Source organism: Lepidochelys kempii, chromosome 8 (assembly GCF_965140265.1).
Source record: "Lepidochelys kempii isolate rLepKem1 chromosome 8, rLepKem1.hap2, whole genome shotgun sequence".
Classification (NCBI taxonomy): domain Eukaryota; kingdom Metazoa; phylum Chordata; order Testudines; family Cheloniidae; genus Lepidochelys; species Lepidochelys kempii.
The window spans coordinates 1,579,217-1,606,573 of record NC_133263.1 but is presented as its reverse complement, the minus strand read 5'-3'; the positions used below and the strand labels follow the sequence as shown (position 1 = coordinate 1,606,573).

The 27,357-nt window shown below is 46.0% G+C and overlaps 1 protein-coding gene across 6 annotated transcripts in view; it reads left to right on the top strand.

Annotated features, from left to right (window-relative positions):
• Nucleotides 1–27,357, top strand: part of FAF2 (Fas associated factor family member 2) — a 31,683-nt gene that overhangs the window by 3,438 nt on the left and 888 nt on the right. For 2 of the 6 annotated variants that reach the window (XM_073355148.1, XM_073355143.1), the window contains exons 2-10: nt 16,072–16,140; nt 18,787–18,921; nt 19,741–19,817; nt 22,436–22,574; nt 23,893–23,978; nt 24,060–24,151; nt 25,141–25,318; nt 26,290–26,461; nt 26,743–26,886. In XM_073355148.1, the coding sequence (XP_073211249.1) occupies nt 16,072–16,140; nt 18,787–18,921; nt 19,741–19,817; nt 22,436–22,574; nt 23,893–23,978; nt 24,060–24,151; nt 25,141–25,318; nt 26,290–26,461; nt 26,743–26,886 (1,092 nt within the window). Of the gene's footprint in view, nt 1–297; nt 5,205–6,094; nt 8,434–16,071; nt 16,141–18,786; nt 18,922–19,740; nt 19,818–22,435; nt 22,575–23,892; nt 23,979–24,059; nt 24,152–25,140; nt 25,319–26,289; nt 26,462–26,742; nt 26,887–27,357 lie in introns of those variants that run through there. The other 4 variants (XM_073355145.1, XM_073355146.1, XM_073355144.1 and 1 more) reach the window with 4 other exon arrangements.

Genomic DNA, 27,357 nt, shown 5'->3' with positions numbered 1-27,357 from the left:
CTGTTTGTTAGGAGCCAGAACAAAGTGAGGCTGCTTTTGTAGGATTTCATTGTTGATCCATGTTCATTATAAAAAGAAAAGGAGTACTTGTGGCACCTTAGAGACTAACCAATTTATTTGAGCATAAGCTTTTGTGAGCTACAGCTCACTTCATCGGATGCATACTGTGGAAAGTGTACACTTTCCACTTTCTTCTACACTTTCCACAGTATGCATCCGATGAAGTGAGCTGTAGCTCACAAAAGCTTATGCTCAAATAAATTGGTTAGTCTCTAAGGTGCCACAAGTACTCCTTTTCTTTTTGCGAATACAGACTAACACGGCTGTTACTCTGAAACCTGTCATGTTCATTATGGCATTTCTGGCCTGATTCTCAAGGTTCTGACTGTGTTCTAATGTAGTGATGGCTGAGCGTTGGCTTTCCTCTGCAGACACAGAATGGGATAGTGTCTGTTGTGATGAGAAGAAATTTGCTTTCAAAACTGTAGTGTCATTCAAAAAAAGGCAATGAACCTACCTTTCATCTAAATTTATTAACAAAAGTAAAATAGTGGCATGCGGCTGAAAGGAGCCAAACATCTCTCTAGTTTGAGGAGTGGAGAGATAGGAAACTTGTTAGCAAAATGCCTCTACTTTGGGCATCACAATACATATCAAAACCCTTGATAAACACACTTGCAAAGAAATTCTCTTCTAAAAAAGATTTGGGAAAGGCTTTTGTGTTGCTAGACGTCAGATGCTCTTTGCCCTTGGAAACATAATTCTCTGGAATTTGGCAGTGGGTTGGGAATTAACAGTAGTGCCAGTCATGAGGGTGTGAGGACTTGCATCTTTTATGTGATGTTTCAACATATGAGTCTTCCAAAGAAAGAGAAACTTCCTAAAAGTCTAATATACAAACCCCCACAATCTTATGCTTGTTAGTATTGACCTCTTGAGCAAATATGCTACTAAAACATTGAATTCCACTTTTCACTGCTTTGATCTGAGAAGCTTTCAGGGATTTTAATCTGCATCTCAAAACTGTAGGGAATGGACTGCCTCACAAAACAGCTTCAACCTTTTTTCTTAGGGTTCTGTATCTTATATGAGAAGTTGAAGTGGTATATGGGAGACAAATGTTGAACTTTCTAGATGCTTGTTTTTATGGGGCTTTTGTGGTTCTTGATATTGTAGTTTTTGAAAGTTCCTGTTATGTCATGCATTCAGCATTCATGCATTCTGAGCCCCCATGTTAGGTTACATTGTTCTGCTTGAGAGCCTGTTTGTGACTGCTGGTTTGCTGGGATTAGCTTTTTTGTTATCTCTTTATATTTGTCTAAAGGTATAGTAAGAAGTAAAGTGAATTGAGTAAAAGGACAAGGCCTGTGAATTCAGAGAGAGAGACAGTATGTAGATACTCTAGTGATGGAAGGCTTCTGACACTCGGGCTGCCAGGGGTCTCTGGGCTTCTGCCCCACAGGAGCACTGGGGCTCAAGGCTTTAGACCTGGGGGAGCACTGGGACTCAGGGCTTTAGCTACAGGGGGAGTGCTGGGGCTGAAACAGGCACTCCCCTTATAGCTAAAGCCTCAGCACCCCATGAGTAGCTGAAGCTGGGAGCGGAGCTGCAGGGCTGAAGCCCTGAGGCCCAGCACCCCACATGAGGCTGAAACTGGGAGTGGAGCCGCAGGGCTGAAGCCCTGACCACCCCTCCACCCTGCGGCTGCAGTTCCAACCCCTGTGGCTCAAGCCCCGAGCCCCAGGGCTAGAGCCCCAAAGCAGTGCAGTATTTGCTTTTTGTTTGGGTTTTTTTTGTCTGTGCTGCTGCCTGATTGATTGACTTCCAGTTCCACAGGTTGTCTAGTTGACCAGCAAGTCCGTAACTCTGATGCTCATACCTTTGAGGGTCTACTGGATAGCAGTAAAGAGGAAAATTATGGTTAAGTGGAATTGTTTGAAAATGTCATTTAGGCATTTGAAACTAAAGACTAGTAAAATGTGCTACTTTTTCTGGCGGGAAAACCTTTACATGATTATCTGACAAATTCACATAAGATACTGGAAATTAAAGCTGACTGCAATTGAAGTGTGGTATTTACTTTAGATTTCTAACATGGTCTTGCTGGCTAGTGTATTAAAAAAAAAGGGGGGGGGTGGTTTGCTGTTAATACAAAGGTCCCTACAAGCTATAGGGAAACTGCATTAATATTTTGCCAGCAAGAATGGTCTAAACATGGTTCTTGACTGACAGTTTGAACTATAGTCATACCAGGCTTTAACATGCAGTGGAAAACTATTTTCAGCGTCAGTGAGATGATTTATAAACATCTCTGAACTATGCTGCCTCTACACTGGAACATGGTAGCAAGAGTGCTGTTTAACAAGCTGATGCTGGTCCTGAGGTTGCATCTACACAGGCAGTTTTGGGGGAAACTTCCTATCACCAGTACATCTCCATTGGTTATAACAGTTGTGGGAGTACTAATGCAAATTGTGGTAAAACTGTTGTAGGCTGATCTACACTAATGCTCCCAATCTTGGGAGGTTTTATGAAAATTGCCATTGTGGATAAAGCCTGGAATGTTACCAAGAACACAACTGCAATATTACAGGGATGGTCAGTGAATAGTGTTGTGAATTAGTACTCATCAAAACATACACCTAGCTAACCAGCTCTGTAAGCCCTCCTGCAAATAAGATCAACACTCTTTAAAACTAATGGAACTTACGTAAATTAAGTTGTCATGGGATAAGAGAGAAGATTCTTTCATGGATTGAGAACTGGTTAAAACACTGGGAACAAAGGGTAGGAATAAATGGTAAATTTTCAGAATGGAGGAGAGGGGTAACTAGTGGTGTTCCCCAAGGGTCAGTCCTAGGACTAATCCTATTCAACTTATTCATAAATGATCTGGAGAAAGGGGTAAACAGTGAGGTGGCAAAGTTTGTAGATGATACTAAACTGCTCAAGATAAGACCAAAGCAGACTGTGAAGAACTTCAAAAAGATCTCAGAAAACTAAGTGATTGGGCAACAAAATGGCAAATGAAATTTAATGTGGATAAATGTAAAGTAATGCACATTAGAAAAAATAACCCCAAGTATACATACGATATGATGGGGGCTAATTTAGCTACAACCGATCAGGAGAAAAATCTTGGAGTCATTGTTGATAGTTCTGTGAAGACGTCCACGCAGTGCACAGCGGCTGTCAAAAAAGCAAATGGGATGTTAGGACTCTTTTAAAAAGGGATAGAGAATAAGATGGAGAATATCTTATTGCCCTTATATAAATCCATGGTACGCCCATATCTTGAATACTGTGTACAGATGTGGTCCCCTCATCTCAAAAAAGATATACTGGCATTAGAAAAGGTTCAGAAAAGGGAACTAAAATGATTAGGGGTTTGGAACAGGTCCTATATGAGGAGAGATTAAAGAGGCTAGGACTTTTCAGCTTGGAAGAGAGAAGACTAAGGGGGGATATGATAGAGGTCTATAAAATCATGAGTGGTGTGGAGAAAGTGAATAAGGAAAAGTTATTTACTTGTTCCCATAATATAAAACTAGGGGCCACCAAATGAAATTAATGGGTAGCAGGCTTAAAACAAATAAAAGGAAGTTCTTCTTCACTCAGCGCACAGTCAACCTGTAGAACTCCTTGCCTGAGGAGGTTGTGAAGGCTAGGACTATAACAGGGTTTAAAAGGGAACTGCATAAATTCATGGAGGCTGTGTCCATTAATGGCTATTAGCCAGGATGGGGAAGGAATGGTGTCCCTAGTCTCTGTCAGAGGGTGGAGATGGATGGCAGGAGAGAGATCACTAGATCATTACCTGTTAGGTTCACTCCCTCTGAGGCACTTGGCATTGGTCACTGTCAGCAGAAAGGATACTGGGCTGGATGGACCTTTGGCCTGACCCAGTATGGCCGTTCTTATGTAACAAACTGTGATGTATATTTGCTTTTCATCCAAAAACTGCTACTGTATTTTGCGTAACTTAAAAAGGAGAGAATGTTCTGTTAGGACAGGCAGTCCTGTTAACGGTGCCCAGCCGTAATCCTGATCTGTAAAAACAAAGGTGTGAACAAGTTTCTGAATCTTGTAAATATGCAATCGCTAGCGGCATTTCAGGGTTATTAAAAGAGATGGTGATGAGGAGCTTTACAACACATGCTATTCAAAGGCTTAGATGCTCCATTGTAAAAACTCAAATGCCTGAACAAATAGCAGGCAGTGGGATAAAGTATGTGCTTGTGTCCACTCAGGTCCAGTGCTTTGAAAAGGCATCCAGAATGTACATTCATTGATGTCTAGGCTACGCTACAAAGTTAGGTCAATGTAAGCCACCTTGTGATAACCTAGTTGTGCATGTGTCTACACTTAAATTTGTCTCCTACCTGAGTAGGCATGCTGTTACCGTAATGCAGTAACATCGTCTCCCCGAGTGGCACTGGGCCATGGTCAATATACTGAGGCCGACACAGTACAAGTGTAGATACTGCATTTCCTATGTTAACCTTAACAGACCTCCTGCAGCTGTCTCACAATGCGCGAAACCAACCACTCTGGTCAAAATTGTGAATTTCACTGTCCAGGGGTCACAGAGACCAGATGCCTCCCCCCTACACACCAACCTGTTAAAGCACTGCAGATTGTTGAAATGCATTTTCCTGATTGTCCAGTTTGGCGAGCACACCTAGCAGCTCTCCATTGTTGTGTGCAACTGCCCAGCTGACCATGCGAGCTACACGCTCCAGATCCATTCTGGCTTGGAATGGACAGAAGATATTGGATTTCCTGGGCCTGTGGGGAAAAGAGGACATCTACGAGCAGATTGCATGGGGCATGCAGGAGAAGGGATATATGAGAGAGCAGCGGCAATGCTATCTGAAAGCAAAGGAACTGCAGCAGGCATATCAGAAGGCCAGGGAGGCCAACAGTCGATCCAGTCTGAGCTGCAGACTTGCTGCTTTTACAAAGCGCTGCATGCCTACTTCGCAGAGACCCCACCACCACCCTGCACACGATCATGGATATCTCCGAGAAGCCCAAGTCACAGGCCCCTAGTTTGAACAGTGAGGAAGAGGAGGAGGATGGGGGACATGTGACTGATGGGTTTGGCTGCACTGCAAGCCAGGACCTGTTTGAGACTCCACTGCGATCCAGTCAGTCCTGGCAGTAGATCATGGACAAGCCCAGTGCAGGGGAAGGAATCTCAGGTAAGTTTGTAAATATATTTCCTGTTGGTGATTAGTGATGTACTGATGGCATCCCCAGCTTCACAGGACGCAGCTATCGACTTTTCATTCACTCACTAATACTAGAAGTGGTAGCAGTTCAACAAAGAGAGGCAGAGACGTTGTTTGCTTTTCATTCCCCTGTACAGTTAGGCAAGAGGGCGTGCAGAGCAGTTGGATGTCACTTGAATCTTCCTGAGAGATCTCGATGAAACTTTCCTGGAGGTACTCTGCAGTCCTCACCCAAAGGGTTCTGAGGGTGGCAGCCTTATTTCTTCCTTTTCCATGCCAGTTGTCAATAACTTCAGCAGGCACCACTGCAGTAAACAGGCTGGCAGCAGATGGGCCCAGGTGCTTTTGGGACCAGCAGCAGCTGTGCTCTCTGTGCCTGTCAGGAGTGAGATCTGCTAAAACCACTACCGCATGTGGAAAATGGTTGCAATGTTCAGTTCCCTTGATCTATACTGATAGCTTAATATCGGAGGGGTATCTGTGTTAGTCTGTATCCACAAAAACAACAAGGAGTACGGTGGCACCTTCAAGATTAACCAATTTATTAGGGCATAAGCTTTCGTGGGTAAAAAACCCACTTCAGATTCATGGATCAATAAATCTGTTAATCTCTAAGGTGCCACCCAACTCCTCATTGTTTTTGTGATAGTTTAATGTAACTGAGCCATTCCCCCCTCATTTTCTGCACCATGGCTAGTTCTGTGAGTGTTGCCATGCACAAGTGCTCCGAAGCAGAAGTGTCAATAAGCATGTCTTGTTTAAAACTTGGAGGGGATCAAGGGAAGGGAGTTCTGAATGTTAACTTTTACTTTCCATTGTGACTGTACTGACAATGGTATGTTTGTGTGTTTTATCTGTAGCTGCTGCTATTGTGGCCATGAGAGATTCCTCTTCCACACCTGCCAAATGCTGAGCCAGGCAAAGAGGAGAAAGAAGAGAACTCAGGATGACATGTTCAGCGAGATCATGTAAGAAGCCAGTGCTGCATCAGACTGGGAGCAGAGGGCCTGGAGGGTGAATATTGCAGACTGTAAGAAGAAGGACAGAGCAGACAGAAGAAAGGTACAGAAAAAGGAGAGGGAGATGCACCAGGACACAATGGAGCATCTCCGGCAGCGCACACAGATGTTGCAGACTCTTGTGGACCTACAGGTTCAACAGTCACAGGCTCGCTTCCCTTTGCAGTCCATGGAGAACTCATTGCAGTACGTCCTTCTCAACATTCCATGTGGCATCAGGGGCCCACATCCCTACTCTGACCACTCCATGCCAGGGGACGTTAAAAACAGCTACACCTTCACATGCACTGACCTGTGAAAGCCATGGTTGCTGTATGTGTAGCTAAAATGGACATGAATGTTCTTTTCCCTTGTAAAGTTCTATTCCATAAATTTATTCAGTTGTTAATGTTTTTGCTTTTAAATTGCAGTTTTCTTTGCACTGGTTTTGTTACTCAGTTTTCTGTTGGGAAAATTAATTAACATATGCTGCAGAGTGGCTAGTGGTACTGAAAGTACCTGCTTGCTGCTTGTTGTACAGTGTGACACAACTCAGGATCAGTGACAAACACAGTGTAATAATCATAAATGCACAGGAAGCACCACAAAATTAATAGTTACTTTGACAATGTTATATTCCTAGATGTACACTAAGCACCACACAATTCCTAAGAGGCCTCAAAACAGCAGGTCCAGGTATAGCCCAGTACACCACAATGCGTTACTGTGATTCGCTGTTCAAGTGCTCTTCCAAAGCTTCCCTAAGCTGTAGGGTTCCTTGTTGAGCTCATCTGATAGCCCTTGTGTCTCACTGTTCCAAGTCAGCAGACAGCCACTCTACCTCCACCCCAGTGGCAACTTTCCCCCTTCCCTTCACAGATATTATGCAGGACAAGCAGGCAGCTGTAATGGCTGGGATATTTTTTTCACTGAGATTCAATCTTGTGGCCAAACAGGATCAGCGTCCCTTCAATCTACCGAAAGTACATTCAACTGTCATTCTGCACCTGCTGAGCTGATAGCTCTTGAGGTGGCTGGTGTTTGACTTCATGAGCTGGAGGCTGGAGCCCCCAGGATCACTAGTGTAATTTCAACATTGCAACTGGTAATCAGCTGGTTGGGAAAGAGAGCACCTGCTTGTAGCTTTCTACAAAACTGCCTTCTTAAAGATGCAAGCGTCATGCACCTTCCCTGACCAGCCAGCGTTGATGTGGATGACTCATCCCCGGTGATCCAGCAAGGCTTGCACAACCATAGAAAAGTAGCCCTTTCTGATGACATGCTTGGTGGCAAGGTGATCTAGTGCCAAAATAGGGATATGCATGCCGTCTCTTACTCCATTGCCGTTTGAGAACCTCACTGCTGCAGATCCACTCACCAGGTCCTGCATGTTGCTGAGAGTCAGTCCTGCATAGCTGGAGACAGTTCATGGCCTGCACACTTGTAGGACAATGGCTCCCACCCTGGATTTTCCAGCTCTAAAATGACTTCCCACTGACTGGTAGCAATCCAGCATTGCAAATTACCACAAGGCGATTGCTACTCACTTCTCTGCTGTCAATGCAGCTTTCATTCTGGTGTCCCTATGCTGGAGGCCTGGGGCACGCTCGGCGCATGGATCTGGAAATGCGACCTTGTGCATCCAAAAGTTTTGCAGTCACTGTTCATCATCCTAAGCCTGCATTATGGTGCAATCTCACCAGTCAGTGCTCATTTCTCAGGCCCAGAAGCAGCACTCCACCATTTGCAGCTGCTTCGTGAATGCCACCAACGACCTTGAATTGGTTCTCGCTTGTCTCTCAGCAATCTGCCCTCCTGCAAATCATCATGTTCCCCATGGCTCTTCTTGCAGCTATGCCAATACTGAAGGATTGTGTGTCTTGTGCTTGCAACACTTATGGCAGTGGTTAAGAGCTGTTCAGGCTCCATGATTATGTCACGGAAGGTGGACAGCAAGGAGGGCTGCATGGGATTTTTAAACAGGTGAAAATTGTGGACTATAGATGACATGGAATGGAAACAGTTGTAATCTGGTAAACTGACCTCTTGCACCCAGTCACTCCTGCATGACTAGTTTCTGCCTCATCATGAAGTGCCAAAAACTTACTAAAAGACAGCGTGCTGGATGGTGGCGGGTTGCGTACTGGAATACCTACCCATGGTGCACTGTGCTGTGCAGTGCATCAACACAGCCACTCCTGGTGAGTACGCACAGCACAGATGCAAGGAGCCAAATAGGAAGGTACACAAGCAATATACTAACTGCAGTGGCTTAATGCCAACATAACTTGTGGAGGCAAAAGTTCGTATTGTAGACATGCCCTTAGGAACGTAGTTTGTTATCCAAGTCCTTGTTTCAGAAGGATACTTCATAATAGCAGACAGTGAAGTGTGGCTGGAGTTAAAAGCATGGAATTTAGTTGAATGACAGCAAATTTTGTAAAAGATCCTTAAAGCTGAGACTTAATGGCCATGAAACTCGCTGATAAGTAAGGATAAGATTGTCACGGAAGTCAGATTCCATGACTTTCAGAAACCTCCATAACACTTTCCCTTCAGCCCTGGGGCAGCGGGACTGGAACTGTCAGCCAGTGACGGAGCCCCAGATCTCCCAGATGCCGCGGGTGGCACGGGGGGCCTCAAAGTTCCCAGTCACACACAGGTCATGGCTTCTGTGACTTTTTGTTTGTTTCCCACAACCTGTCTGTGACTTTCACTAAAAATAACCATGACAAAATCGTAACTTTACGGATAAGATATTTCAGCAACAAAAGCAGGTGTCATTGAATTGGAGATCTCAAATGAACGAGAATACCAGGCTAGAAATACCTGATTTAAGTGACTGAGGGCTTGTCTACACTTGAAATCATACTGCAGCTGCGCCATTGTAACGCTTCAGTGTAGACGCTACCTATGTTGACGGGAGGGCCTCTCCTGTCAGCGTAGTTAATTCATCTCCCCAAAAGGCGGTAACTAGGTCAATGGAATAATTCTTCCGTCCTGGCACAGTCTATGTCGGGGGTTAGATTGGCTTCACTGTGTCACTCAGGTGTGTGACTTAGTTGGGTCGACATAACTTTTTAGTACAGACCAGGCCTGACTTAAATGCTACAGTTGGAGGCCTGTGAATATATTTTTGTATGTACGCTGTCACTGAGTGGTGTCAGGCTAACAAGGAAAGCTGATCATTCTAATGACCGTGAAGTCTCTTAGGGGAAAGAGAAGCTGAACTGCTGTACTCTTCTAACTCTAGAAAAGGTCCAGTCTTGTAGCTGTGGCAAAGAGTAGATCGGCAAAGTCAGAGTGCTCAGGAGCAACAGAATCCTGATTTAGTCCAAGTGCTAAATCTCAAGCACTGCTCTTGTTTACAAGGTGAATTAATAGTTGAGGGAGAATCCAAAATGTTTGTGTGTGGGGAGAAAAATCTCAGATTCCTAAAACAGATGAGCCATCCATCTTCAGTATGGCAACTGAAGTCCCTTGATCCTCAAAACATTCTCACCTGGACAGCCAAAGGTTTTCAAGAGGACCTGGATATCTGTTCTAAAAGAGCCAAGTAACTTGGGGAGGTAGCAAGCAAAATTTAACAGGAATAGCAAAAGTGGACAGGAGTGAAAGGTGCACAGATTTAGAAAATGGATGGGTATAATTGGAGACTGCCCAAAGGAATTTATATCAGATTATCACTCCACCTTCACAGCCAGAGCATGCTGTCTCTTGCAGTAAAGCAAACCTGTATTGTGGCAGGTTGGATCTTGCCAAGTTTCTGTAAGGCTCAAAATTAAAATAGGAAACCGAACTTAGCCCAAAATATTCTCAAGTATTGAATGAGAACTGACTTAGTGAGAGCTTGTCTCACTATTTTACAGAATTGGGAGTCCAAGTGGTAGACATGATACTTGTTGCATTTTGCTAAGGAACAGATCCTCTGTACCTCAGAATGCTTCATCTGTGATGAGTAATGTGCAGTTTAGGCATTGGGAGCTATAGCACCAAGCAGCCCTAACCTCTATGCTATAGGGCACCTTCAAATTTCAGACACCTGACAGCTCCTCATTAGATATCCCAGCACCCCCAATACCTCAACATCTTGGGGTAGAAATGGAGAGCCTGGGCTTTTCACCAGGTTATTTTCCCTGGACCTCACAGTGTAGGCCTACCCTATTAATATATTTTGCTTTCCACAACCAACTCTCTGTACAACTTTTCCATTAGTGATGTACCCGAGTATTCGGATTCTAATATCTAAACTGATATTTAAATTTAAATTTATTCACCTAAATTTGGGTTATTGCTGATTATGCACTATATGTATCTTATGACTTTTCAAACTTTTTATTTATGAATAATCTAAGAACTATACCCAGATCATAAAATATCACAGTTGGAAGGGACCTAAGGAGGTCATCTAGTCCAACCCCTTGCTCAAAGCAGGACCAATCCCCAACTAAATCATCCCAGCCAGGGCTTTGTCAAGCCTGACCTTAAAAACCTCAAAGGAAGGAGATTCCACCACCTCCCTAGGTAACTCATTCCAGTGCTTCACCATCCTCCTAGTGAAAGTTTTTCCTAATATCTAAACCTCCCTCACTGCAACTTGAGACCATTACTCCTTGTTCTGTCATCTGCTACCACTGAGTCTAGCTCCATCCTCTTTTGAACCCCCTTACAGGGAGTTGACGGCTGCTATCAAATCCCCCCTCATTCTTCTCTTCTGCAGACTAAACAATCACAGTGCCCTCAGCCTCTCCTCATAAGTCATGTGTTCCAGTCCACTCTCACAGATCTTGGGAGACAGGCCAGTCCTTGCTTACAGACAGCGCCCCCTACTCACCAGCAACCACACACCACACAAGAGAACCACTAACCCAGGAACCTATCCTTGCAACAAAGCCCATTGCCAACTGTGTCCACATATCTATTCAGGGGACATCATCGTAGGGCCTAATCACATCAGCCACACTATCAGAGGCTCGTTCACCTGCGCATCTACCAATGTGATATGTGCCAGCAGTGCTCCTCTGCCATGTACATTGGTCAGACTGGACAGTCTCTATGTAAAAGAATAAATGGACACATCAGACATCAAGAATTGTAACATTCAAAAACCAGTTGGAGAACACTTCAATCTCTTTGGTCACTCAATTACAGACCTAAAAGTTGCAATTCTTCAACCAAAAAAACTTCAAAAACAGACTCCAATGAGAGACTGCTGAATTGGAATTAATTTGCAAACTGGATACAATTAACTTAGGCTTGAATAAAGACTGGGAGTGGATGGGTCATTACACAAAGTAAAACTATTTCCCCATGTTTATCCCCCCTCCCCCCACCGACTGTTCCTCAGATGTTCTTGTCAACTGCTGGAAAATGTGTCGTCCGTCCGTCCCCCTTCCCGTCCCGTCCCCCGCTCTCCTCCTGGTAATAGCTCACCTTACCTGATCACTCTCATTACAGTGTGTATGGTAACACCCATTGTTACATGTTCTCTATGTATATAAATCTTCCCACTGTATTTTCCACTGAATGCATCCGATGAAGTGAGCTGTAGCTCACGAAAGCTTATGCTCAGATAAATTTGTTAGTCTCTAAGGTGCCACAAGTACTCCTTTTCTTTTTGCTAATCATTTTTGTTGCCCTCCGCTGGACGCTTTCCAGTTTTTCCACATCCTTCTTGTCATGTGGAGCCCTAAACTGAACACAGTACTCCAGATGAGGCCTCACCAATGTTGAATAGAGGGGAACGATCACGTCCCTCGATCTGCTCGCTATGCCCCTACTTATATAGCCCAAAATGCCATTAGCCTTCTCAGCAACAAGGGCACACTGTTGACTCATATCCAGCTTCTCGTCCACTGTAACCCCTAGGTCCTTTTCTGCAGAACTGCTGCCTAGCCATTCGGTCCCTAGTCTGTAGCAGTGCATGGGATGCGTCCATCCTAAGTGCAGGACTCCGCACTTGTCCTTGTTGCACCTCATCAGATTTCTTTTGGCCCAATCCTCCAATTTGTCTAGGTCCTTCTGTATCCTATCCGTACCCTCCAGCATATCTACCACTCCTCCCAGTTTAGTGTCATCTGCAGACTTGCTGAGGGTGTAGTCCACGCCATTCTCCAGATCATTAATGAAGATACTGAACAAAACCGGCTCCAGGACGCACCCTTGGGGCACTCCGCTAGATACCGGCTGCCAACTAGACATGGAGCCATTGATCACTACCGGTTGAGCCCGACAATCTAGCCAGCTTTCTGTCCACCTTATAGTCCATTCATCCAGCCCATACTTCTTTTACTTGCTGGCAAGAATACTGTGGGAGACTGTATCAAAAGCTTTCCTAAAGTCAAGGAATAACACATCCACTGCTTTCCTCTTATCCACAGAGCCAGTTATCTCATCATAGAAGGCAATTAGATTAGTCAGGCATGACTTGCCCTTGGTGAATCCATGCTGACTGTTCCTGATCATTTTCCTCTCCTCTAAGTGCTTCAGAATTGATTTCTTGAGGCGCTGCTCCATGATTTTTCTGGGGACTGAGGTGAGGCTGACTGGCCTGTAGTTCCCCGGATCCTCCTCCTCCCCTTTTTTAAAGATGGGCAGTACATTAGCCTTTTTCCAGTCGTTCGGGACCTCCCTCGATCACCATGAGTTTTCAAAGATAATGGCCAATGGCTCTGCAATCACATCCACCAACTCCTTTAGCACTCTTGGATGCAGCGCATCCGGCCCCATGGATTTGTGCTCGTCCAGTTTTTCTAAATAGCCTGAACCACTTCTTTCTCCACAGAGGGCTGGTCACCTACTCCCCATGCTGTGCTGCCCAGTGCAGTAGTCTGGGAGCTGACCTTGTTCGTGAAGACAGAGGCAAAAAGAGCATTGAGTACATTAGCTTTTTCCACATCCTCTTGTCACTAAGTTGCCTCCCTCATTCAGTAAGGGGCCCACACTTTCCTTGACTTTCTTCTTGTTGCTAACATACCTGAAGGAAACCCTTCTTGTTACTCTTAACATCTCTTGCGAGCTGCAACTCCAAGTGTGATTTGGCCTTCCTGATTTCACTCCTGCATGCCTGAGCAATATTTTTATATTCCCCCCTGGTCATTTGTCCAATCTTCCACGTCTTGTAAGCTTCTTTTTTGTGTTTAAGATCAGCAAGGATTTCACTATTAAGCCAAGCTGGTCGCCTGCCATATTTACTATTCTTTCTACACATCAGGATGGTTTGTTCTTGTAACCTCAATAAGGATTCTTTAAAATACAGCCAGCTCTCCTGGACTCCTTTCCCCCTCATGTTGTTCTCCCAGGGGATCTTGCCCATCAGTTCCCTGAGGGAGTCAAAGTCTGCTTTTCTGATGTCCAGGGTCCATATTCTGCAGCTCTCCTTTCTTCCTTGTGTCAGGATCCTGAACTTGACCATCTCGTGGTCACTGCCTTCCAGGTTCCCATCCACTTTTGCTTCCCCTACAAATTCTTCCCGGTTTGTGAGCAGCAGGTCAAGAAGAGCTCTGCCCCTAGTTGGTTCCTCTAGCACTTGCACCAGGAAATTGTCCCCTGTGCTTTCCAAAAACTTCTTGGATTGTCTGTGCACCGTTGTATTGCTCTCCCAGCAGATATCAGGGTGACTGAAGTCTCCCATGAGAACCAGGGCCTGCAATCTAGTCACTTCCGTGAGTTGCCAGAAAAAAGTCTCGTCCACCTCATCCCCCTGGTCCAGTGGTCTTTAGCAGAGTCCCACCATGACATCGCCCTTGTTGCTTACACTTCTAAACTTAATCCAGAGACTCTCAGGTTTTTCTGCAGTTTCATACTTGAGCTCTGAGCAGTCATACTGCTCTCTTACATACAGTGCAACTCCCCCACCTTTACTGCCCTGCCTGTCCTTCCTGAACAGTTTATATCCATCCATGACAGTACTCCAGTCATGTGAGTTATCCCACCAAGTCTCTGTTATTCCAATTGCATCATAATTCCTTGACTGTGCCAGGACTTCCAGTTCTCCCTGCTTGTTTCCCAGGCTTCTTGCCTTTGTGTATAGGCACTTAAGATAACTCGCTGATCGTCTGGCTTTCTCAGTATGAGGCAGGAGCCCTCCCCTCTTTGCGCTCTCCTGCTCGTACTTCCTCCCGGTATCCCACTTTCCCACTTACCTCGGGGCTTTGGTCTCCTTCCCTGGGTGAACCTAGTTTAAAGCCCTCCTCACTAGGTTAGCCAGCCTGCTTGCAAAGATGCTCTTCCCTCTCTTTGTTAGATGTACAGACACTCTTTTCTTAACTTGTGTACTATATAATTTTTTAACGTTAGCATTGTTAAAAATTTTTAAATCTCGCTCTGGCCATCAGGTTTAATCCCAAAGCTAGATGTTCACTAAATTTTTCAAGCCACTAATAGGAAAGAAAGTGAAACAGTCTATGCAAACAGTGAGTCAGTCCAGAACATGAGCTACTTAATCTTAATCAATAAAGCTTGGCCTTACAAGAGATCTTGCTGAGAGGGTTGATACAAGAAATGAGGCAGAATGGGAAACAGTGGACTCTGGCTTAAAAGGGTCAATGCGCATTGGAAGGTGCAACAACTAAAATGAATCGTGTCTTCCCTTGCCACTCACTTCCCTGTAAAATAATTACTACTACAAATATAAGCTCTCCCAGGGGTTTTCAGTTTACCAAATGGAACAGGATTTCCCTACTGGTTTGTTTTTTAATGGAGCGGAAGCCAATGTGGCTTTCTTTCATTTACCTTTAGGTTTGTGCACCAACATCACTTAATGATATCTCCCATAATATGCCTAACTTTCACTGACTGCTTCAAGCAGTTGCTTCTACAGGGCTAGCAGCAGAATGGTTTTCCATAAATATATATATGTGCTCAGATACCATGGTGATGGGCACAGTATAAAATAAAACCCTATTATGTATTTTAGAGGATGTTTTTAGTGGGTGGTGTGGGGAGAGATTTATTTCTCTGGTATGGTGACAGGAATGTTAACTTTTGCATGAGGAAAAAAATCTTTGATTAAAGTGATGTTAGCTTGCTATCTTATCATGTCAGATGTCCATGGGCAACTTGTGCAGAAGTTTTGATTAGCAAGGACTTGAATTGTGCTTACCTGCTGTTGAATGAGTACTGAGAGCCCCGGTGGCTGTGAGGTCTGTAGGTGGTGGTTTGGTATTTTTTGCACAATCGCTGAGTTTCAGATCACATTGTAATGTGTTCAGAGTGCTGTATCTGTGTAAACTGGATGACATTGTACACTACAGCATATAGTGTAAAGCTGAACAATGCTACATCTTCAATAATATCACTCATTTCACCTGAATCACTTTACAGTTGCAATGAATTGTGCCTGAAGTGATGGGCTGGAAGGCTTGCCAATGGCTTCCCTCACTCCCTGCTAGGCAGGAGCTTGGGGGTGGGGGGTGACCTTTATGTGTATTGATTTTTAGGAGTAGCGTCCCATTCCTTCTGGAGTGGAGGGGAAGGCTCCCAGGCAGTAAGGCTGATTGGATTTCTCAGTCTGGCTAGAAGCCGGTAATGGGTAAGATACTTACCTACCTTGCAGAAGTGCTGGGGATTACTTAGTATTGGGAGAATGTAAAGTCCTGTCTGAGAGCGCACCGTTTCACAGAAGAAATAAGAATACCTACAGAAGTTGCATGATTTTCATGAGCAATGGCCAGAAGCAATCAGTGCTGAATTGGGAGGGGAAGCTTTTTAAACCAAAGGGTCTGGTTATTAATTTTGTATTATGGTAACACTCCTCTGTTCAAATACAGCAATGAACTATAGAAATATCTCACTTCCTTAGCATTCATCCTTTGGTTTTTTTTTCCTTCCTTCACCAGGACTTGACTGGCATAGAGTCTATGGACCAGTGTCGTCATACCCTGGAGCAACACAACTGGAACATAGAGGTACCAATTAGAATTATAGTTGGGACACTTTTCTTTCCAGCAACTTAGATTAATAGTCTGAATGACTGTGGGTCTCTCAAAGCAGAATTCTCTTTCTTAAGGGATCCTTGTAGTGGCCTGAGTAATTATAATCAAGGTCATATTATAAAATCATCGTGCTTACACTTCAAAAGTAATCTGCCAAGCTCCCAATCAGCCTCCCCCCCAGCAAGCTTTATTCCCTTGCTTATTGTTAAGAATCTTAGGTGGTCTCATTTAATTGTTTGTTCACAATTTCCATTCATATTGAGTTGCTCATTGAACTGAGATTGTACCCTCCACTCTCTAAACTGCAGTTCTTTATCTCGTATTCCTTTTCTCTCGGGCTCCAAGTGTAAATCGGAAAACACGTACCTAGTGGATGTATTCAGACCTTGCTAACGTTGGGAAACATAATGGAAGCTGTCACCGACCCCAGGGTCTGGTCTATGCCCCAGCCTGTACCCAGTCCCTTGGAAGTGACCACTTTAGTGTGCCAGCCCCCAAGAACCCGCATGGTTCTACGGGGACAAGCTCATGGACTCCGAAACTGGACCTTCAGGCATCAGCGATCCCTGTCTGTCTTCATGGCTCCCTGCAGCGAATCCAGCCCAGCCAGACTCCTGTGGGAGGCTTGTACTGTATCCCTTCAGGGTGCAATACTCTCAGTGAGTGTTTGCAACTACCCAGGTGACCTTTTCCACACAGTCACCTGGTGTACAGAATCTGAAAGTCCTTAAGCTAGCAAAGAGAGGCAAAGGTTAAGAGAGAGTTCAACCAAATGCCAGGCATGGGAGCCCTTCAGCAATGCTGCTATCAAAGCCATTTTGGCTCTCTTCCTGACTCTGTCCCTTTGTCCTTCCTCCCAGCCAGGTGAGTGTCACTCCAAAGGCCAGCTCTTAACCCAGCCACATGACAGCTTTCCCCTGTGTTCTTCACCTGGGGCCTTTGCTCTGCTCTCCTGCAGAGGGGTTGAGGAAAATCTCTTTCCTCTTGGCTGCTGGTTGCTAGGAGTGAACATGCTGGTGATTGGGAGTTTCCATTGTCTTTCCACATGCTCTATTGCTATGGGTTGGTTTCAGCCAGTCCTTTAACAACCAGACCCGTATGTGAGGCACTCACCTCATGTCCACTACTCTCCCCCAAGAGCTTTTTAACCCTTCACACACAGCACAGAGGGACACCGAGGCCCACAATGGAATCAGAAAAATATTACCAAAATTCCCACTTCACAACAGCTATGAACGGAATTCAGCCCAATCACACTTGCTGTAAAGCTGCTTGTTATTGTTACCACTTCAATCCATTTAGAATGAAGCTGCCAAAATTGTTGTTCTGCCATATTGAATCTCTGTACTGGCCTCTTCTGTGGCTAGACTCTCATTTACCTCTACTCCTCTTGCACACTTTACAAGCACCCCTCTAAACCACTCTGAGTCTTAGCGTCTTCAACCATGCAGTCCCCTACACCTCTACAAGCCTTCCAGCCAACATGCACGCAGTTCTGTCACGCCTTTTAAAACATTCTTAACACCTGCTTAGATCATGACCCACAAGAATGGCCACACTGGGTCAGACCAATGGTCCATCTAGCCCAGTATCCTGTCTCTGACAATGGCTGTTGCCAAATGCTTCAGAAGGGATGAACAGAACAGGGCAATTATCGTGTGATTCACCCCTGTCATCTAGTCCCAGCTTCTGGCAGTCAGAGGTTTAGGGATTCCCAGAGCGTGAGGGTGCATCCCTGACCATCTTGGCTAATAGCCATTGATGGACCTGTCCTCCAGGAACTTATCTAGTTCTTTTAGAAACCCAGTTATACTTCTGGCCTTCACAACATCCCCTGAAAATGAGGTCCACAGGCTAACTGTGCATTGTGTGAAGAAGTACTTCCTTATATTTGTTTTAAACCATCTGCCTTTTAATTTCTTTGGGTGACCCCTGGTTCTTGTGTTATGGGAAGGGGTAAATAAGACGTCCCGACTTGCTTTCTCCACACCAGTCACGATTTTATAGACCCCTCTCATCTCCCCCTTCACCGTCTCTCTTCTAGGATGAACAGGCCCAGTCTTTGTAATCTCTCCTCACATGGAATCTGTTCCATCCCCCCTCATCATTTTTGGTGCCCTTTTTCTGAATTCAGTTCATCTTTTTTTTGAGAAGGAACTACCAGAATTGCATTCAGTATTCAAGTGCAGGTGTACCATGGATTTATATAATGGTATTATGATATTTTCTCTCTTAATCTATCCCTTTCCTAATGGTGCCTAACATGCCATTTATGGCCTCCTGCCCTGTGCCTGCATTTTTTCCTGTACTACCACTTTGAGCCCCTAGACTGGGAGGCAGGGCTATGAACAGGTCACTTGTTTGGCACAGCTCTCCAGCGGAACAGTACCGTGTAAGCTCAGGGTTGTACAAGTATGAGACACCTTGGAAACACCTAGTCTGGAAGCTGGCAGCAGTTACTTTATTTTGATGTGTTAAGTTGCACATGTCCGGTGCTCCAGGGACAGGGACAACTCACACCTACCCCAAACTTCAGAATGGAACTAGTGTATTTTCTCTAACCTGCCTGTATCCATTGCAACTTCTGATGGGCCCCTTTTGCTGCTCCTCCTATGCTAGGCAGCTGTACAGGACCGGTTGAATGAGCAAGAGGGCGTCCCAAGTGTCTTCAATCCACCTCCATCCCGGCCGTTGCAGGTCAATACAGCCGACCACAGGATCTACAGCTATGTTGTTTCAAGGCCGCAACCAAGGGCAAGTTATTTACTAGTTTGGGTTTGTCTCTTTGTGTGGAATGGGTGTACAGATATCTCTGAAGAGGGAAAGAAGTGCATCAACAGGGAAAGGAACTCTATTTCCTTAGCGCATCTGCTTTCTTGTTTCTAAATATTTTCTCTTGAAAGCTCCAAACAGTACAGCTCCCTGGGCAGAACTATTCTTACCTTCTCCATTACTACTTTGGATGTTTTCCTTTCTGGTATTTTTCATAGTACCCAGCAAACTCCTTCTTCCCCATACAGCTTGAAGTGAGGGCAGAGCAGAATTGCAACTCAGCTGTCCCAACTCAACTAAAATGAAAGTCTGTTCCTGCTGTCTTGCTGTAGGATGATCTATTTGTATGACGGCCTGCTGAACCGATGTGGTCTGCTTTATGTGCTAGTGTAAGATGTCCATTAACCTGACTGCAGATGGTTAATATGTAGCAGTTGTATAACACTTCAGTCTTCACAGAACCCCTGTAAGATGAGTAAGTGCTGTTATCCCTGTTTCACAGGTAGGGAAAGTGAGATAAAAGATTAAAGCCCAATTTTTGAAAGTGGTCACTGGCTTTGTATGCCTAAAATGTCTCCGGTTGGGCTCTCAAAGTGAGGTACCTGTTGGTGACTACTCAGAAAATTTGACGAGCCTGAGGTCATTCAGCAAGTCACTAGCTTACAGGCCTGAGTTCAGAGCACTAGACCACGCTGTCTGTTTCACATATATTGCAGCGTGTTTGATGCTTGATAGAGGGATAACTGCACTACTGTGTCTCAAGGGGCAGGGATAACCCTAACACTCTGTTTGTAATTTCAGGGCCTGTTGGGATGGGGTTACTACTTGATAATGGTTCCATTCCGATTTACGTATTACACGTTACTTGATATATTTAGGTAAGTACTTTTTTGTGCAGGTTTGTTTGTTGATTGCAGCAAAGCAAAATCTAACTCCCAAGTATGGGTGTGCTGCTTTTGGCTGGAATTTTCCATTAAGTCTAATCAAACGTCGGGTTTTGTATTAATCAGATACTCACACATCAAAGTTCTCTGTAGCGTCACAAGGTTTCTGTGTTTTGGAGACCTAGAACATAGACATTAGTAACAAATGAATGTTGTATAGTAGAAAATAGATTTCAGATAAGTATTATCTCCGAGAACTCATGGAGGATGGGTGACGTCACAGAGGACTAGAGAAGGGGAACAAAGAGGACCCAGGGAATTATAGACCAGTCGGCCTAACTTCAATACCTGGAAAGATACTGGAACAAATTCTGAAACTATCATTTTGTGAGCACCTAGGGGATAAGGATTATAAGGAATAGCCAGCATGCCAAACCAACCTGATTTCTTCCTTCGGCAGGGTTACGGCTTAGTGGATGGGGGGGAAACAGTAGGTATGATGTATCTTGATTTTAATAAGGCTTTTGACACAGTCCCATGTCACATTCTCATAAGCAAACTAGAGAAATGTGTCTAGATTAAATTAGTATAAGGGGGTGCACAACTGGTTGAAAGACCATACTCAGAGTAGTTAACAAGGGTTCGCTATCAAACTAGGAAGGATTCCCTAGTTGGATCCCACAGGGGTCAGTCCTGGATCCAATACTATTCAATATTTTCATTAATGTCTTGGATAATGGAGTGGGAGAGTATGCTTATAAAATTTGCAGATGACAATACGCTGGGAGGGGTTTCAAGCACTTAGGAGGACAGGATTAGAGTTGAAAATGACCTTGACAAACTGGAGAATTGGTCTGAATTCAGCAAGATGAAATTCAGGAAAGATAAGTGCAAAGTACTTAGGAAGGAAAAATCAAATGCACAACTACAAAATGAGGAATAATGCCTAGGTGATGGCGTTGCTGAAAAGTACCTGGGGTTAGAGTGGATCGCAAGTTGAATATGAGTCAACTGTGTGAGGCAGCTGTGAAAAAAGTTATCATTCTGGGGTGTATTCACAGAAATGTCATATGGACAACAAAGGAGGTAATTGTCCTGCTCTGCTCAGCACTGGTGAGGCCTCAGCTGGAGTCCTGTACCCAGTTCTGTGTGCCAAACTTTAAAGGGAAGATGTGGACAACTGGAGCAAGTCTAGAGGAGAGCAATAGAAATGATAAAAGGTTTAGAAAACCTGACCTATGTGGAAAGATTTTAAAAAACGGCCTGTTTAGACTTGAGAAAAGAAGACCAAGTGGGGGACCTGATAAGTCTTCAAATATGTGAAAGGCTGTTATAAATAGGACGATGATTAGTTAGTTGCTCTCCATGGCCACTGAAGGTAGGACCACAAGTATTGGGCTTAATCGGCAGCCAGAAAGGTTTAGGTTAGAAATTAGGAAAATCTTTTTAACTCTAAAGCCTGGTCTACACTAGGGTGGGGGATCGATCTAAGGTATGCAACTTCAGCTACTAGAATAGCGTAGCTGAAGTAGACTTAACTTAGATAGACTTAGAATCACTTACTTCGCGTCCTCGTGGCGCGGGATCGACGGCCACCGCTCCGCTTTCGCCTCTCGCTGTGGAGGAGTTCTGGAGTCAACGGCAGAGCAATCGGGGATCGATTTATCGTGTCTACATTAGATGCGATAAATCGATCCCCGATAGATCGATCACTACCCTCCGAGGTGGGTAGCATAGACATGGCCTAAGGGTAGTTAAGATCTGGAATAGGCGATGGAGGTTTTTAAGAATGGGTTGGAAAAACTCTTATCAGGGATGGTCCAGCCCGCTGTGCTGAGGCAGGACTTGATGACCTCTTGAGGTCCCTTCTAGCCCTACGATTTTATTCTATTCCTAGCAGTGTCTTATGAATCTGTAAAGGAAACTAATGTATTTAATCCTAATTCAAAATCAGGCTGACACTAGCAGTTCCTAAATATTAAACAATGGAGACCAAACAAGGAATGGGCACACTTATATCTATTGAGGCACGGCCCAAAGGTTCCCTTCGGGAACAAGCATGTAGGGTAACCCAGTTCTTGCCTTAGAGTTTACAGTCTAAAGAGCCAAGACACAGACAACAGGCTGCAATTATTTGCTCCCTGGTGTAATCGCCTCTTCCAGCAGCTGCCTAAAATAAACACTCGTGCTTTAAACCCTCTGTGCAACAAAACTGCAGATCTGGAAGAGACTTGTCCTGATCAACTTCATATGAATTGCCAGCCAATATAAGACCAATGATCCCTTAGATCTGGTATCCTGTCTGTGGCTGGGGCTTATGCCTGATGTTTCAGAGGATGTTGAACCTTACACACACACAATAGAGCTGGCCAGTTATGCAGTGCCGTTCGTGGAGGGAGCGCAGGTGAGGAAATCCATCATAACCTCTGGCAATCAGCTGATGCCTTGGAGTACGGAACTTTACCTGGCTTAGGTTTTTCTATAGGGGGCTCATATTGTGGTCTCAAGATGGAGTGGTCAGTGTATTAGCAGATAGCTGTAAATGTTGACCAGAAAAAGCTCTTCAGAAAGTCAGTAAGCTGAATTTCCAGTGTCCTATGCTTTTCTCGTAGGTTTGCTGTGCGTTTTATACGCCCTGACCCTCGCAGTAGGGTCACGGACCCAGTGGGTGACATTGTTTCATTTATTCATATGTTTGAGGAAAAATATGGGAGGATACACCCTGTCTTCTACCAGGGAACATACAGCCAGGTCAGTACAGCATGTTGGTGCAAAGGTACGTGGGACTATCTTCCTGGTATTGCCTGGCACACTGGCCCTAAAGAGGAATGACAAAAGCCATTTTGCATTTTAAAAGTCCAGTACTAATGTTCAGACTCAGTAACGAGGTAATGGAGATCTCGATTATAAGCGTATTAGGAACCTGAGTCCATCCCACTGTAGGCATTTGCCATGGTGGGGTCTCTGCCAGGCTCAGGGACTTGCCAAACAACTGAAGTTGGGAAGGGAAAGCTGATCTGGCAGTTCCTCAGCTGTCTCTGTGGTTCGGAAGCCTACTTCATTCTGCTAGTACCAGTTCTATAAGCTGACATAGTGGCCCAAAGTCTGTCCTGATGTACACCCCATTGGAAGTGACTGGGGCTGCACCAAGTCTGAGCAGAATTTAGCCCAGTAACTTGAGAAACTTGGGGAAATGGCTCCTTTGAGCCAAGGAGGTAAAAGGAGAGAACAGCTCCCTCTTTTGTCAGATTTGGGTGATGATTCTTCCCAGAAGAAGAGGAGCTCCCTAGCATGTGTCTGTCTCCTTCCCCTGCCCCCTTTCAGTCCCAGCCCCAATTCACGCACACGCCGCTGTTGTGGAGTCCATCCCAGCAGGTAGAGTGCCAGAGAGCACTGCTGAGCCAATATCCCTTAGCACTACTCAAGTATTTAGGTCATTCCCTCCAGCAGTCCCTGCCCCCAGGAACAAGGGGCCATACTTAGAACCCAAACTTAGATTGATATGGGGCTGTTGGGCTATCAGCAACTCAGCGCCAGTTAAACAGAGTCCATCGAACACTTACGCTGCTGGGCTTGTGGGTAAGTGAAATGTTTCAGCTGAGAAGTGGGGGGTTACAGAAATCAGCTTAATAACTTGTTTCAATGGATGTGGTTGGAAGGTTGGATCCTACATCTTCCAAATTGGAAAATGGAGAAAAAACTGCACATGATTCTGGGCCATGGGAATCCTCCTGGAGGCTGAGCCAGAGAAATCCTCCTGGGTCACTAGGTGTGCAGTGCTTTGCTTGGCATTCTCCCAAGGCCCTGCCTGCCAGGGAACAGTGAAGAAAGCACAGTCAAGGGCTCTTTTCTCCTGCATGCAGAGAATGCGCTGGGCACATTGGTGTGGAGGGAGGTCTGGCATGTTCCTCCTCTGTTGCATGCTCTTCAATTAATACCACATTAGATTGAAAAACTGCTTCCCCTGGCAGTTTTCCACTGGCACACCTATCCCGCTGCAATACCAAGGGGGCAGCAGTCCCAGTGCTCCAGCCCCTCTGACTCTAGCTTTTCTGTGCTCCCTCCCCAGGCGCTGAATGACGCTAAGCGGGAGCTGCGCTTCCTGTTGGTTTATCTTCACGGTGACGACCACCAAGATTCAGACGAATTCTGTCGGTAGGTTGAAGAGAGTTTTCTTAAATAACTGGCCATGTGTTTGGGACCCAGCTCTGTCTGCCATCTCTTCTCTTCCCCCAGCAACACACTGTGTGCACCGGAGGTGATCACCCTCATCAACACTAGGATGCTTTTCTGGGCATGCTCCACAAACAAACCAGAGGGATACAGAGGTGAGTGTCTTCCCTCGCTGAACTCTTCCTGATTCTTGTTAAATCTGGAATAAACAGATTAGTACTGCAGACAGTCTGCATCTGTTCTGCATGCTTGATAATTTCCCTGTGCAGGTGAGTAAGTGATCGCCCCCAGAGACCAGCCTGTGATTCCTTACTACACTGAGTGGAATGGGGCTAATCCATACCACATTCTGCATAACAGAGGACAGACCATATCTGAAACTAATATTGTAGCCCAAGGAGCCCTCTGCTCTTAATACTGGCTGCTTCACTGTCCTGTCTCAGCAGAGCTAGCTGCTGCTCCTTCAGTGCCCTTGTCATAGGGGTGTTAGGCTGAGTGGGGAAGCAGGTGTCTAATGACAGTGGTTTGTGTGGTGCCTAGGGACAAAATGGCCACAGGAGATTTCCTTGGTTTTTTTCCCCCCTCATATCTCAGGGTCCTTCTTAGGACTGGATGGGGGGCAAGAATATCCACATACTAGTCCACAACTAGGCTTTGCAGCATGCCGTTAACTGTAACCTAAAAATCCTTTCCGAGCAATTGATACCTGTCCTTGCAAGTGCCTGGTGGGGGTTGTGCTGAACAATGCGTGTCGTCCTCCAAAGACTGAAAGAGTGGCTTGTGTGGTAGTCTAGATCCTTTGTGGCCCACAGAGCGAGCAGCTGGGTCCAAGAATTGAACCTGGGACTGCCAGGCTACTGAGCCCTTGGAGGTGTCACTGTCTCCGGAAGAACACCTCTGACGTCTGTCTTGGTTGTCTCAGCTTTGCTGATTCACAGGTCACTTCTAAAAAGTGAATGGACTAGTGGGTTGGCAGCCATGGAGTCTGAAGCTGTGTCTCTATGCCGAGCAAGGGGACTGTCAGGACAGCGGGAGCGGCCCACCTCTAGAGGCTTGGGGAGGGAGGCAATTCTAGTCTTATGACCCCTTGGCCTCTCTGTTGGGACTGCCAGTGGTGATGGTGGTTTCTGTGCCCATCTCCCAGTGTCCCAGGCTCTGCGTGAGAACACATACCCATTCCTCGCCATGATTATGTTGAAAGATCGCAGAATGACGGTGGTGGGGCGGCTAGAAGGCCTCATCCAGCCTGATGACCTCATTAACCAGCTGACATTCATCATGGATGCCAACCAGACATACTTGGTGTCTGAGCGCCTGGAAAGGTACTAGGCTGGGAACTGGAAGCCCCAGTAATACTTGTCTTGTGGAGCTGGGAATTCTCAGTTGAGTGGGTCAGATCTAATTCGGGGGGGCTCAGTGTGGGCTGCACTTGGTTCTGCAATGCATTCAGTGGCCAGTGGAAATGCTGGTGCATGCAGTGCTCCCCCCCGATGTGTACATTCAGACTACACTGCATTCTGGGAATCGAGGTCTCCATAGGCAACATTCCTGCTCAAAGACGAGTAACCACAATCTGCTCCATTTTTCTGGACATTTGGGGCAGCCAGGAGCTGCTGGCACCTTTCACGGAAAGTCTGGATGTAGCTGGACTGTGACTGTGGCTAAGAGCGTAACTGGGATCCAGGCATTTCGGCCAGAGTCACGCTGATATCTTCAGCCAGTCCTGTATGGGAGTCGCCTGCTTTGGACCTCCAGCCCCGGGTGGCTGTGTTACTGGGTTACGGCTGCATTTGTGATGTCCTGTGGCTGTCTCCTTGACACATGCCCCCTCCAAGTATTGATGTGGGCTCCATTCAGACTGAGAGCCGATAGGACGCCAGCTCAGTGTCTCATTCCCTTTAGTCCTTCCTGCTTCCCAGTCAGAGTGTGTGCCTAGCTGATGGTCAGACCTGTGGGTTTCTAAAGTGAGTCAGGAACAGGCTAAAGAAACAAGGGAGTAGCTGTCTGCAGCAGAGGGCTGCAGAGCAGAGCTTTTGGGTGCAGTGTGCATGGCACTTGCCCACACTACAGCCCTTGTTTGTGCATTTATCCTAAAATGGATGCCATCTATGCCAGGGACTAGTCACCATAGAGAGCCCAGCCTCCTTCAGGAGTGGGAAACCTTCTGCATCGTCTGTGTGCGCCTCATCTGAGAAGTGTTAGTGCTGTGGAGGCTACTGTCCTCCTCTTGCCCTGCCCTGCCCAGGTTTCTGGTCTGTTGATGTTAACCACCCTCACTCCCTGATGTTTGCAGGGAGGAGAGAAACCAAACGCAGGTCCTGAGGCAGCAGCAGGATGAGGCGTACCTGGCTTCTCTGCGGGCGGATCAGGAAAAAGAACGCAAAAAAAAGGAGGAACGGGAGAGGAAGAAGAGAAAGGAGGAAGAGGTACAGCAGCAGAAGCTAGCGGAGGAGAGACGGCGCCAGGTGAGACAGAAGTGAGCCTGGGAAGCACAGCAGCAACGCTGGCTCCCAGCTCTCGCTGCTGCTTCCTGCCAGGTTCCCACTCCAGGGCTTCCTCCCTTCGTGGTCGGCCTGCTCGCTGGTTTCCAATCAGGTGCTGAGTTTGTATAATCCTGCATCTGCCTCGTACGTCTTCTCTGGGGCTTTGTGGGGCACGTTGTCTCCCGGGCAGGACATGCTATGCCTTGGCATTGAGACCAGCTCCATGCCAGCGTGGTGTTCTGATCTTCTTCGTTGCTTTTCAGACTCTGCAGGAGGAGAAGGTGCGCAAATCGGAATGCCTTCCCCCAGAGCCGCATCCCGATGACCCAGGGAGCGTGAAGATCATTTTCAAGCTGCCCAATGATTCCAGAGTGGAGAGGCGATTCCATTTCACACAGTCGTTAACGGTGAGGGGGGTCAGATGTCTAGAGCAGCAGCAGAATCCCAAATTCTCAAGCTGGCTGGACGGGCTGGGGGTGGCCACACTCACTGTTGTCACGAGGGCACCCTTGCTAGAGCCACAGTAGGCAGACGTGATATGCTTGCATGGGGGAGGGTAACCACGCTTGTCACTGCTGGGCAGGATCCAGCTGGCAGGGAAGCAAGAGAAGAGTCAAAGACCAGATGTAAAGCTGAAATACTGCTTTTTCCTCTCCTAAACGTGGGCTTCCTGCTGCTTCTCAGTCCATGGGTGTGCGAGGGACTGAGCCTGTGCTCTGGATTTCCCAGCAAAACCGAGACCAGCCTCTGGCATGCTTCAAGCAGGGTCTTGAGAAAACAGCTGTCCCTAGTGGGCAGTCTGGTTCTGTGTCCTCGTGCAGGGTTCAGGTTGTCTTAAGTGTTTGACAGACGAAATGCTCTGACTGCTAAGAGACTAG